Here is a 13,378-nt window from a genome sequence, read left to right as displayed (position 1 = left end):
AGACATAAAAATGACTTGAACAACAGCAAAATGGTATATCAGGGTCTGGAATGGAAAGATTAATATAAAAAGTTACCGGTTCTTCCTAAATCATAAAGAAAGTCATTTTCATATCCCGATGAAAAATAAGTTGTCAGTAATAGCCAGGAAACAAACTGACAGAAAAATAAAGAGAAGTATCTGTTCCCCCATGGTATAGGTACTTAAGTAGATAAAAATATCTAATGAAAGGTGCTTTGGTGGTGCTATCAGTTAAGTGTCCAACTCTGGATTTTGGCTCGGGTCACGATCTCAAGGGGACCTTGAGGGACCTTGTGGGACTGAGCCCTGGACCGAGCCCTGCGTCTAGCTCCCCTGCTCAGTGTGGAGTCTCCTTCTAATGAATCACTGAACACGACATAAAAAACTAATGATGGGCTATCCAGTGGTTAACTGAACGTTAAAAAAAAAAAAAAAAAAAAAAGATTCTCTCTCCCTCTGTCCCTCCTGCTTTTGTTCCCAAATAAATAAATAAATCTTTAAAAATATATATATCTAGGGACACCTGGGTGGCTCAGTGGGTTAAGCCTCTGCCTTCGGCTCAGGTCATGATCTCAAGGTCCTGGAATTAAGCCCCGCTTCGGGCTCTCTGCTCGGTGGGGAGCCTGCTCCCCCACCACCCCGTCTCTGCCTGCCTCTCTTCCTACTTGTGATCTCTCCCTCTGTCAAATAAATAAATAAAATCTTTAAAAATATATAATAAATAAAAAATATATATCTAATAAAGAATTAGTAAGTTTAGGATTTGAGTAAATGACGAGTGTGTCATGTCTAATCAGCAGGAAAGAGAAGGATTACTGAATGAATGGTATTGGGACAAATGAGTAACCATGTAGGAAAGAAGATTTCCTTAATCCAGAGTTCCCACTAATACTAGGGTAAATTTCAGATGGATCTGTAATTTTAACATAAACATGAGACCATAAAAGTAATAGAAGAAACAATGGTAGAATTAATTTATAACTATAGGGCTTTCTATCCATGACACAAAACTCAATCAAAAGGCTGATAAATTTGACTATGTGAAAAAGAATGTACACAGTAAAAACCATTAGGGAAACATTGTTTACAATTCATCACATATGATAAGCAGCCTTTCCTAGTAAATAAAGAAGTTCTAATAATTGATGGAGAGAAGACCATAACCCAGTAGACAAACGGATAAAGGATATAAATGGACTGTTCATACAAATGGAAATACAAATGGCTCTTTGACGTTAGAAAGCTTGCTCAGTCTCATTCATGATAAATTCTCTCAAAAGAGGGAATTTTTCTTTTGATGTCCACTATGTGCCAATAGTATTGGCCTTCTGGGTATAGGAGACACAGCAATGAGACAAACAGAGACCTCTGTTCTCACTGAGCTCACATGCAGGTGGAAATGCAAAGTAAAGCTGCACTGAAATGCTGTTTTCGTCTACCAGACTGGTAAAAATCCAGAAGTTTGACATCACACTCGGTAGCAGGGGACGATAGCCCTCCACCCTCTTGCACTTTGCTAAGGTAAACTGGGAGGCTGAAGTGGTACAATTTCTATGATATGTAATTTAGCAATAACTATCAAAGTTACACATGCATAAGCCCTGTGTATTTCTAGGAATTTCGGTCCTATTTCTAGGAATTTCTCCTATGGATTACTTACACAGGGGAGAAATGACATGCGTGCGATGTTTATTGCTAATGTGTTTGCAATATGGGATTAGACACAATCAAATAGGAGGGTGTTTGAAGACAGGATGATACACCCATACTAAGAACACCAGGAAATTGTAAAAAAGAAGGAGGGAGCATTTATGGGGAAAGTTCTCCTAGATCATTAAATATACATACATATGTATAGTATGGTACCAATTGTGTAAAGAAAAACAAAAATAGCATATGTACATATAAGTATATAAATCTACCATCTATCTATCTGTCTCTGTCTATCTATCTATCTATCTATCTATCATCTATATATCTATCCACAAAAATCTAAAAACCTTGGTTGCCTGTAGCAAAAGGAGAGAAGGGAAAGAATTATGTGATGTGCGTAGAAAGCAGATGTCTGTAGGAAATGGGGTAAGAGGGAGACATTTTGCTGAATATCCCTTCATAGTTTATAAAATTTTAATCTTGTGAATGTATCCCTTATTCAGAAAATGAAGTCCAAAAAATAAATCTTTCTTATTAAATTTTTTTCTAATTTAAAGAATATAACTCCGAGAGATGGTTTGACAGTATTTCTACCTTGGTAATCTATACCAGTGTTTAGTCACCTTCATGAATAAGAAGGATGATATTCTTTTTTTTATGCTTGTAGAAATTTTTAAAAATTTAAAAAATTTCTTTGATAAGCATCGTATTCTTAATTACACTTAAATCTTCCCTTTTGATTTGTCTGCGTAAGAAGCAGCTGCTCAAACTTCTCTTAAAATTATAGGTCACCTCATTTCCATTCATGTCCAGGGCTTTGTATAAAAAGTAGAGACATCTGCGAAGCCAAAACCACATGTATTATGTAAAACTCAAGTTTCAATATAAAAACTAGAAAAGCAAGGCTCCAGATCCCAGCGGAATGAAAAGATACCATATGCCATGGGCCTGAAATTTTATCTCCTACCTTGAAGTCAGCTGCAGATAATATTAGAAGGATTTGATGTCGCATAGTTCTAGAAAAGTAGGAAAGATAAGAATTCATCTGATTTGGGACTTGACTTCTTGGTAAAATTGTCCCTGAAATCAACGATGGTATTAATAAAAGTTCTTAGGGACCTATTTTAACAAAATGCCAAGAAGGAAATGTTTGCAGTCCGTTTTCCCTACAAAAGTTCTTTTCTTTCTGCTTGACATTGTATGTAAGAAATGTTTTTCTCTACTTTGCTCCTCCTTTAACCATGCCTTGGGTCTCGGTCTCATGCTTGGGAAGTGGGGAGGAGAGGAGAAATAAAAGCAACAGAGTCAAGAGAAATGGGTTAATGGTGTCCCAGTTGTTAAGCAGGAAATTTAGTGAGTGATGGAAATTGCCAATATCCTTGCTAGATGGAGGGCATGGTTCTCTTAGTACACTGGACAATGTTTTATCTGTTGTTGCATTGCTATCCACTAATCAGCTCTCCTTCTTAACAAACAGAGACCAAGCAGAGGCTGCCCTTGACTCAGGTCAAGAAAGGACTTCCTCCAATACCGGAACTAGAAGTTTCTTCCACGGTGCAGCCGCAAGATCGGTATACACGGTGAGTGATGATTCAGCTTTACTGATGTTTGGCCTTTGTTCATTATAAATGTGAAAGGTCCAGGGAGGTACAGTTCATCCCAACCTTCATTTCTATCTGGGTGCCAGAGACAAAAAGTGATGAGCTACAAAAGCAGTTTGTATGAATTAGATGACATGAAATAAACTCGTGATTTCTTCCAAGGTCTAGGAAGGATCAATAAACAAAGCGCTTGGTCTGTTAAACAGCAGGTGCCCCTGAGATGTTAGCTCATCCCTTGGCTGCTTCCTGGGCTTGGGCTGTACATAATGCCAGCAGGCCAATCATTGTTTCACTCTGAACAGGAGAGAAGAGAGAATGTGAATTTATAAGCACAACCACTGAATCTCAAGTACTGAAATTAAGAACTTCCCTGAATGTAACATCTGATGATCTAATTAATGTGTATGGATTTTCATGTGGTCAGAAGTGTCTTAGAAATATTTTTTATTCATTCAACACATATTTATTAAGTAGCTATTACGTTAAGGCACTATGGATAGCTGTGGTAGGGGACATCGAAATTATAGCAGGGAAGAGGGAAGACTCTAGCATTGATCAGTGTCCTTTAATTGTGCTTTGTGGCAATAGGCTAGATCATTTACTCATCTTTATTTTTTTCAGTTTCAGGTGTAGAATTTAGTGATTCAAAACTTAAGTAAAACACCTGGGACTCCTCACAACAAGTGCCCTCCTTAATCCCCATTACCAATTTCCCCCAACTCCCCATCCACCTCCCCTCTCATAACCATGCTTGTTCTCTATAGTTAAGAGTCTGTTTCTTGGTTTTTCTCCCCCTCCCCCATTTGCTCGTTCTGTTTCTTAAGTTCGCATATGAGTGAAATCATATGCTATTTGTCTTTCTCTGCTTAATGTAATACTCTCTAGCTCCATGAGCTTTCTTGTGAATGGCAAGATTTCATTCCTTTTTATGGCTGAGTAATATTCCAGTGTGAGTGTGTGTGTGTGTGTGTGTGTGTACACCACTATTTACTCTTCATGATACCCGGGTAGTTATCAGTCAAGAATCTAGCAGGAAACTAATAGTATACTCAAAGGGAATCATTTGAGGTGAGTTTTTAAAAAGGTCTATTAAGTGGAAAAATCCAAAAGGAGAATACAGTACCCTAAAATTAGTAATAGGGGGGCTCTGCTATTCTCCCTAAGACTACAGAGTCAAGGAACCCAGAGAGACAAAGACAGAGGCAGGCACACACACACATACACACACACTCACACACACTGATGGAATAGGAGGCTACCTGATAGGGACTGTGACTTTTAGTCAAGTGACACAACAGCCTGTGAGTGCCCCGAAGAGAGTACTTCACTTTCGCTGTCCCTATCCCCGATGTGCTAATACTCACCATCGGTCAAACCTAAGCAGAGCTGGGGGACACTGGAGCTGGACTTAGTGTTTGGGTCTTAGTGGAATCAGAGTCCTCTATTGGCTCAGAAATTGCTGGGTAGACGAATGTAATCATAGAATTGTTTTAATGAAGTATTATGCTTGATAACCTCTCAATCTGATCCTCATTCTGGGGTGCTTGACCATGCAGATGAAGCAATCCCCTTTGTTCATTCACATGATCTTTTTGAGCACCTACTGTATGTCCAGAAGTCTGCTACTCATTGACAAAAATAACACGCAGTCAGTTGGGAAATCAGATTGAGGAATCCTAATTTCAATAGAGTTCCAATAACATGATAGACGTGTGCACAGAGGACTCAGGGAGCATAATGGAGAGACCCCTTCATTCAGAGGAAAGGCTGTCTAGCATTTAGTAGGTGTTCAGTAAGTATATGTGGAATGAAGGAAATTTTCATGAACACCTACATTTTCTTTTATAGAAGAGGAAATGAACCCAAACATACTGTAGTGACAAGCTCAAGAAGATTCTAGGTCTCCTGAGCCCTAGGCTGAGAAGTTTGTTACCACTAACCAGAGTGTTCCTAGGTTTATAACGGAGGCTCCATTGCCTAACACAGGACTGGAAAGAGCTCTTAATCAGTGATACTGGGGAGTCCCTGGGTGGCTCAGTTGGTTAAGCATCTGCCTTTGGCTCAGGTCATGATCCCAGGGTCCTGGGATCCAGCCTGCATTGGGCGGCCTGGTGAGTGGGGACCCAACTTCTCCCTCTGCCCACCCCCTACACACGTGCGCTCTCTCTGCCTCTCTCTCAAATAAATACAATCTTAAAAAAAGGGATATTGGGAAGTTTTTTGGTGATTCTTATAAGACACAATTTTGATAAATGATTTTACCACTAATTCTTTTCAGGTAACACTTAACATTTTGGGGGTAATATTTGTCTTTTTTTTCCTTCTATCTTCAGAATATCCTTCTGAATTTTTCCGGACCACTTGGACTGAACCCTTTTGAAGAATACTCATAATTTCATTTGGGGAATAAGTGAACAAGTAAATATATGGGTCCAGCTGAGGATTCACAGTAGGAAACAGTAGCAATGCTGACTGGTTGATGGAAATTGGCTTGAGAGCAGTCATTTGACCCAAGAGATCAAAGAAACAAGAATTTTTCCAGGAAGCCATCATGAGTCATGGAAAACAAGCTGATAAAACCCATGGAAACAGCACAGGCATGCTCACTGTCCTTGCTTATCTGTTAATTATACAGCTGACAGTGACCCCCAAATTTTGATTTTGAAAGGAACCAAACCCAGGATCAAGGATGAAAATCTTTTCTCTCATTTGCACATTCTGCCTTGATGGGTTTTCTTATACAGATGGATTGTTTCTTTTTGGCAAATTACTTAAGAGGGCCTGGGTTGTTCATTGATACATTTGTTCGGATTTATAAATTCTGCTTCCTTTTGGCACTGAGGATGTTTTTAAAAACTTCAAAGATACCAAAATAAAATGAATTTAAATGAAATACTAAGTGAAGCTTGGCTATTTAAATCTAATAGCAAAATGTTTCTTCTGATTCTTCTTGGTGTTCATATTTTCCGTAGCTATCACTGATGTCAAGAAAAATTATAGCTATTAATTACAATAAAACACATATAGACAAGAAGGCATCTCTTGACATTGAAAAACATAAAAATATCTTCCCAGAGTTTCGGTGGAATTTAATCTCCTGGCATCATTATAGAATTACAATTGCTTGTCTGAGCAGATTTCTGCAGGGTCAGAGTTACTATGAAGCAACCTAACGGGAATGAATGATTCAGCACACGGAGGTTTTCCCTGCTACTCTTTTTCTTTTCTTTCTTCCCTCCCCGCTTCTCCATCCCTCCCTTCCTTCCCTTCCTCCCTTCCTTTTTTTCTTCCTTCCTTCCTTCTTCTTGTCTTTCTTTCTGTTAGATCACAAAGTGAGATCCTAATCATAATATTCAGGGATTGAAGATTTGGCAAATGGACTTCTGGTAGTCTCATTTTTTATTGCCTCTGTAAACTTGATTAATGGGTGAGTCAGGCTCAGCTCTGGGATTATTCAGCAGGAGTTTAGGGGTATCACACTCCTTGAGGGATGGATGTTATACCATTTCTGAGAGGCCAAATTATTGTTTCCTTGCACATTGCCTATTATGTTCAGACAAATGACTTGAAAATCAATGGGAACTTGGCTTACAAAAGGCATAAATTAAGCCTCAAATTCTGTTAAATTGTGGCAGCTTTCTGGAAGCTAATTTCACTTATTTGTTGAAATAACAGACTTTAATAGATAGTATGAAGTGTTCGAACATGTAGATGGCCTGCTGTCTGCCTACAAAGAGTGTATAATCTCATAGGGGAGACTGAGCTTGCAGACTACTAGTTATAATGCTAGACACAATAGGGTAAGGTAAATGTCATTTACATGCTCCACGCTTCTTTCTGAGAAGTGACGGTCCAGTGAATCATATCTGGTTGTGGGTAAGCAGAGTACGCTTTTCAAGAAAGTGGGTGTAAGCAGCATTGAAGATGGTTTTTCTTGATCTTTTAGAAGAGGCCAAACTTCCCAAGTATACACTTTCTCAGCCCTCGTAGTCCTTTTCGTATCTGTTATTTACACTTATTTTCATGGCTATTAATTAATTCTGTTGCCCTTTCTAGACTGATTTCACTCACCATAATATTTCTGGCAGCTGGTATGATGCTTGGTTCACAAAAGCTTCTTAATACATATTTGTTGGATAAGAAACAATGTACTGAACCCCCCATATATCAGGCGTGTGCCCTGTATGGTCTCACTTCCTTACAATGACTCCTGGAGTCAGATGTTGTTGTCCCTAAGAACTGAGGTCTAAGAAGCTCACTGATTTGCCTATGGTCTCAGGAGTAATGTGGATTTAGTCCTAGGTTGAAGTGTATAAAAAAAAAGTGTATACAAAATACACTTTGTATCCACTCTTTATTTAATAAAGTCAAATTTTACAAAAGACACATATCATATGAATTGCATTTTCCTTTCTTCTTCTGTCAGTAGATGGCTTCTGTCTGTCTGTCTTCTCTTTTGCTCTCCCAACTATATTTCTTTCCCTTCATGTGAAACATGGTAGAATAAAGGCTTGGACTCAATTATCTGACAAGTTATTCTCATAATTTGACTTTGATTGCTTCCTTCTCTGTTTCTTTTTGATTTTGCTTCTCTTTGCTGTCTATGTCTTTCACAACCATCCCTAACTATTGGTGTTGTCCTGATGGGTGGTGATCTTAGGATAATGAGTGGAAGGAAGGTCTTAAATTTTTAAAATCTAAATAAGATATATTATCAATTAACCTACAGGTATGATAACCAAAGATGCATTAAAAACCCCTCTGTGAACTGGAAATCATGTACTTTAGTAAAGACAAAGTAGTCTAGATGTTTCTATGATTTGAAGGACAAAATGAAGTACACATGCATGGGAAAGGGGAAATCAGAACATTTTGATAAAAATATACTTCACAAAATTCTCGCATGTGTTATTTTCCTTCCTGAGAGTTAAGGCTGTTCCCAGAGGGGAATATGGATTAAACATGGCTGCTGACTGGAAGACAATAATTTTGCAGGCTATCAGCTGAGATCCTTACATCTGTAAATAATAACAGGCCCAAGTTAAATGCCTTAAGTGATAAGATTTATTGTCTTACCTAATGGGAATTCTGAAGAGAATGCTTGCAGATTTGGTGAATTCAAGAACTCCCACCGACAAGCACCCAAGTTTTCCCCCCACCTTCCTTTCTGCCATCATCGCCTTGTTGGCTTTTGTTCTCAGGTGTTCCCTCTTGCAGTTTCAAGAAGACATGGAAAATGGTGTCACAGTGCCAGCAATCATCATATCCTTAGCCCATAATGTCCTTTTTAAGAGTAAAGTAACCTTTAAAAGAAGACTCCCCAGATTTGATAAAAATATATGCTTATAAAAAATAAGAAATTAAAAAAAAAAAGATAGAGTAAACCTAATAAAAAAAAAAAAAGAAGAAGAAGACTCCCCAGATTTCTCCTCACGTCAGAGCATCTGGAATTGGATCACGGACGCCATCTTAAACCAACCAATGATAAAGGGAATGGGACCGTTGTGACAAATTTAGAAGGGTCAATTATTGCTGGTTCTTAAGGAGGGGAGAGGAACTGACTATCAGAATCAAAACAGGGCTCTGCAATATTGGCTGTTGCAATACTTCCATATTACAATACGGAAGAAGAGGAAAGACGGCAGGTGCCTCCTCAATTCTATGGAGACGTTCAGAGAGAAACTGGCTGAAAATAAAACCCAGGCTTGGTTTCTCCCCCAGAACAGTCTCTTGGAGCCTGCTAAGGCTATTCTTCAAGTATGTGCTATTGCCCAAAGTTTCGGGATGGGTGCACATGAAGTTGTCATGGTGTCATAATCTCCCTGTAAAATTATGATTATTTTCAGATGGACTGTAAAAATAGCCCATCTGTTCTCACACGGAAAAGTGGCATCAGTGTGTGACATTACAAAAGCAGGCACAACATCCGTAGTGAAGAACCACATAGTAGACCTCATTTTTCTTTCATTACCTTATGCCAATTTCCTCTTAGTGAATTACCTCTCACCCATGGAATGATGTCTTGTTGGGACTGTAAATCAGAGTTTCTTGCCAATCAGCCAAGGGGTGACCTGTGGCCAGAGCTAAACCAATTTGACCCTCTATGTCAGGACTTTGATTTATATGTGCAGTGATGTTCAGGTGGAAAAATACCAACTTGGGCTTATTTGTTCCATCAGCAGAGTTGAGTCATTTCTGCTTTTAGATGTCCCAGTATACCCCAAACTCCCACCAAAATGCCTTGGTTCTGAGCCTGGCTCTTCAGCCTTCCTTTTGATTCTGTGAGCTACCAGCAATATCTTTGTAAGAAGATCCTCTTCCTGCTTAACTTTCCAGACTTGGTTTCTGTTGCCTGCCGAATATAACATCCAACAACTATTTTATTTCGTAAAGTCAGGATGTCTGAGCTGCAGGAAATCTTAGAGATCATCTGGGTAATGCCCTCATTTTACAGCTGAGGAAACTGAAGCCCCAGAGGTGGAAGGTTTCAGCCAGGTTCGTTTCACAGACTGCCCAGGATCCTGGAGTCTGCTTTTTTTTTTTTTTTAAAGATTTTTTTTTTTTTTTTTTTTTTGGATTTTATTTATTTATCTGTCAGAGAGAGAGAGCGAGAGAGCGAGAGGGAGCACAGGCAGACAGGGTGGCAGGCAGTCAGAGGGAGAAGCAGGCTCCCTCCGGAGCAAGGAGCCTGATGTGGGACTCGATCCCAGGGCACTGGGATCATGACCTGAGCCAAAGGCAGCTGCTTAACCAACTGAGCCACCCAGGTGTCCCTGGAGTTTTATTTTAATTCCTTTTTAGTACAAACCACAGTCTCCTTCTCTGTCTCTTCCCTCTCTCTCTCTGCAATGTTTAATAGAAAATGTGGCCTAAAAAAACCTTCATTCCTCCCTCCCCCAACTGACGACTTGCTTTGTATAGTTTAAAAACTCATTTCAGAGACAGTCCTTTCTGGGATTTGGCATCTGGGAACAACAGCCATCAGTTTATATCCTTATATGGAGCCTTGATTCTTCCCAGCTGTCTTTAAATGTTTATTTCCCCCTTACATGAAAATAATGTTGGGAAAGGAAGTGGTTTGCTCTGGGTAAGTGCATGGGCTGGGGTTCTCAAAGTGATTACTTACCACTTCCAAGTCTGACTTCTAGCTGTGTGCATTTGGGGAGGACTTTCCTTTACGCACACTAAAAGATATACATCTGCCCTATCTTTTTCAGTTGCTTTAGGGCAGTCATAGCTCATACAAACATGCCAAAAGGGCCAACTCTTGGGGTAGGAGTTGGGGAGGAGATTAATAATAATACGTAGTCTCCCCTTATCTGTGGGGGGATATGTTCCAAGACCCTCAGTGGCTGCCTGAAACTGTGGATAGTACCAAATCCTATGTATACTATGTTCTTTCCTACACAAACATACCTCAAATTTAATATCTAAACTAGGCACAGCAAGAGATTAACAACAATAGCTAATCATTGAGGATACTTACATGATAATAATATTACTATAAAAGTAATTATAGTATATTATTATATATCATGTTATTATATATATATTATATATTTATTATATATTTATTATATTATTATATTATAATAGAACTATAATAAAAGTTATGAGAACATGGTTTCTCTTGAAATAACTTACCATACTGTCCTTACCTTTCTTCTTGTGGTGGTGGGAGATGACAAAATGCCTTCTTGATGAGATGAAGTGACATGAACGACTTAGGCCTTGTGATGTAGTGTTGGGTTACTTTTGACCTTCTGCGGATTCTTCAGGAAGATCCTGTCTCCAGACCACTGGTAACTGATCCCAAGGAAAATGGAACCCTGGATAAGGGGGAGCGACTGTAGCACTAATTACATGCCAGCCACTATTGTAAGCACCTGGCAGGGATTAGTTAATTGGTTTTGTCTCATAACACTCACAGCTGTACCTTCTAGGCCCCTTTTGGAGAGATCCAACGTGAAGTAACAAACTAAAACGTTTCCATGTCCATGGTTTACTAATGGTTAAACATAGCTCTCATGAAAATTCTTTTCCTTCCCAATGATCCCTAAAGACCAGTATTGGATCAGGAGGTAAGGACTATAGTTAATCACCCTGATTTACAAGTGAAAAAAACTAAGGCAAAGAGAGGTTAAGTAACTTACTCAAGGTCACGCAGCTATTAAGTAGCAGAGTTGAGGGGAGCCTGTGGTGGATTAAGTCTCTGACTTGGTTTAGGCTCAGGTGGTGATCTTAGGGTTCTGGGATTGAATCCTGCCTCAGGCTCCACACTCAACAAGGAATCTGCTTGAGATTCTCTCTCCTTCTCCCTCTCCCTCATTCTCTCTCTCTCTCTCTCTCATAAATAAATAAATAAATAAATAAATAAATAAATCTTTTTAAAAAACTTTATAAAAATAAGTGGCAGAGTTGAGATTTGAACCCAGGTAGTCTAGGTTTCAAGCTAAATGCTCTTAACCTTCTAGTCTGTTGCACCTTAATCATCTCTTTATGTATGGAAGAGTAGTTTCTTTTCCTTAGGAAAAAAGTTATCCAAAACAGACAAATGGCTTTCATAAACACTTCTAACAGGGGTTCTGTATCATGAATCTCTGTGTTTCAACAATGCTTGGAGGGTACACTACAAACAATACTCTACCACAAGAACCGCTTTGGTGCAAATGCTTCTCCTGTGTCTACACATGTATCAAAGTACTTCCACAGAACTGAATTATTTGGTGGCTGTGAGAAGAGTTGCACAGAAAGAAGCTTTCGGCTCTTCATCAAACAGTCTCAACAAATAACTTTAATCAATTACTTAAAAGAGTTAAAATCTTTTCACTCATCTCATGATTCCTATGGGGAGAGATAGTAAAGACAATGCAAAAACACCCAAATATTGATAAAGAAAGGCAGTGAATCAAGTACCTGGACCATCCCTTTCTGCTACTGGTTTCCAAAACACATTTTTTGACTTGAAATTTGTTATACAGAGACCAGAAATCATCTCTATTCCCCTCCCAATTTTAGCAAACAGACAATCAAGATTTTATTTTTAAACAGTGTACCATAACAAAGTTTCATTATGTCTAAACAACCAACAGGGCTTAATCATTACATCATAGTAAGGTTTTTTTTTCTTATTTTATTCTTTATTCAGAGTGAAAAATTCAGTAGAAAAAAATTCAATAGAAAAATAATTCAGTAGAAAATTTTATAAACTTTCTATTTTATTCTAGCTATCTAAATAACAGACTAATGCTAGAAGAAAAGTTCTCCATTATTCAGTAATTACTGCCTTTTTTACAGAACAATTAGATTAATGTGAGCAAAAAGGATCTTTTTCAATGGCATGTTTTAGTGCCAGAAATTCCATCAGAGACAGAAATCATAGGCCATATTCTATACAATGTGCTCATTTGAATGGGATGGGTAGTGGTGGAGGGGTAATGGGGAGGTCAAATAAGAAGGAGAGGGGTAGTATTCTGCTTCTCTTGGAAACCAGTTGTATGAGCCCTGGGACCCAGCTTGGCCTACCAGTGCCCTAAATAAGCCAGTGTTTGAGATTCTATCTTTAATTAATTAAATTCCTGTTTAATTAATACCACTACAATATTTGAGTGGTGCGGAACCTCCCCTACTATCTCAGCACCCAGACTTAATTTTTATTAGCAGTTTTTTCAATGAAATTTAATTGGAGTACATTACCCATTAAAGCTTTGGACAGGCTCCCTTTTGATTATTAACGTATTGCTGATGTGGAGGTCTTTTAGTTATTCATCCATTTGTTAATATAACAGCTACCTTATTCCAGACACAGTCCCATAGCCGAGACAGATAACCTAAACAGTTACAATGCAGCCTGGAAAGGACTGGGCTGGGGCTTAATCCCTTGAGGAACTGGTTTCATCCATCTTTGAAAATCCAGCACCAAACCAGATGCCTGAACTGGAAATTAGCCAATTAGTGTTTGTGGACTTAATGAAGAGAGTGCTATGGGAACTCAGACAAGGGGCACGTAAATGAAGAAGGAAGACAGAAGTGAGGGAAGACTTCCTGGAGAAGGGGACGCAATCTGAGTCTTAAAGGATAAGTTGGCCAGGGTGGAAGGAACA

At 38.8% G+C, this 13,378-nt stretch overlaps 2 protein-coding genes across 4 annotated transcripts in view; one reads left to right on the top strand and one right to left on the bottom strand.

Annotated features, from left to right (window-relative positions):
• TMEM156 (transmembrane protein 156) overlaps positions 1 to 6,168 on the top strand; it is a 54,213-nt gene extending 48,045 nt beyond the window's left edge. For both annotated transcript variants that reach the window (XM_032334100.1, XM_032334102.1), the window contains 2 exons: positions 3,152 to 3,254; positions 5,609 to 6,168. In XM_032334100.1, coding sequence (XP_032189991.1) covers positions 3,152 to 3,254; positions 5,609 to 5,621 — 116 coding nt within the window. In that variant the 3' untranslated portion in view covers positions 5,622 to 6,168. The remainder of the gene's footprint in view (positions 1 to 3,151; positions 3,255 to 5,608) is intronic.
• The window catches only part of FAM114A1 (family with sequence similarity 114 member A1), a 91,587-nt gene continuing 81,357 nt past the window's right edge, over positions 3,149 to 13,378 (bottom strand). The window contains exons 16-17 of one of the 2 annotated variants that reach the window (XR_004283417.1): positions 10,934 to 11,104; positions 3,149 to 3,569 (exon numbers count right to left, since the gene is read on the bottom strand). The gene's annotated coding sequence lies outside the window, so the exon portion shown is untranslated. The remainder of the gene's footprint in view (positions 3,570 to 10,933; positions 11,105 to 13,378) is intronic. The other variant, XM_032334097.1, reaches the window with a different exon arrangement.

This window comes from Mustela erminea, chromosome 2 (assembly GCF_009829155.1).
Source record: "Mustela erminea isolate mMusErm1 chromosome 2, mMusErm1.Pri, whole genome shotgun sequence".
Classification (NCBI taxonomy): domain Eukaryota; kingdom Metazoa; phylum Chordata; class Mammalia; order Carnivora; family Mustelidae; genus Mustela; species Mustela erminea.
The sequence above is the reverse complement of the archived record's forward strand: the minus strand, read 5'-3'. Positions and strand labels throughout refer to the sequence as shown.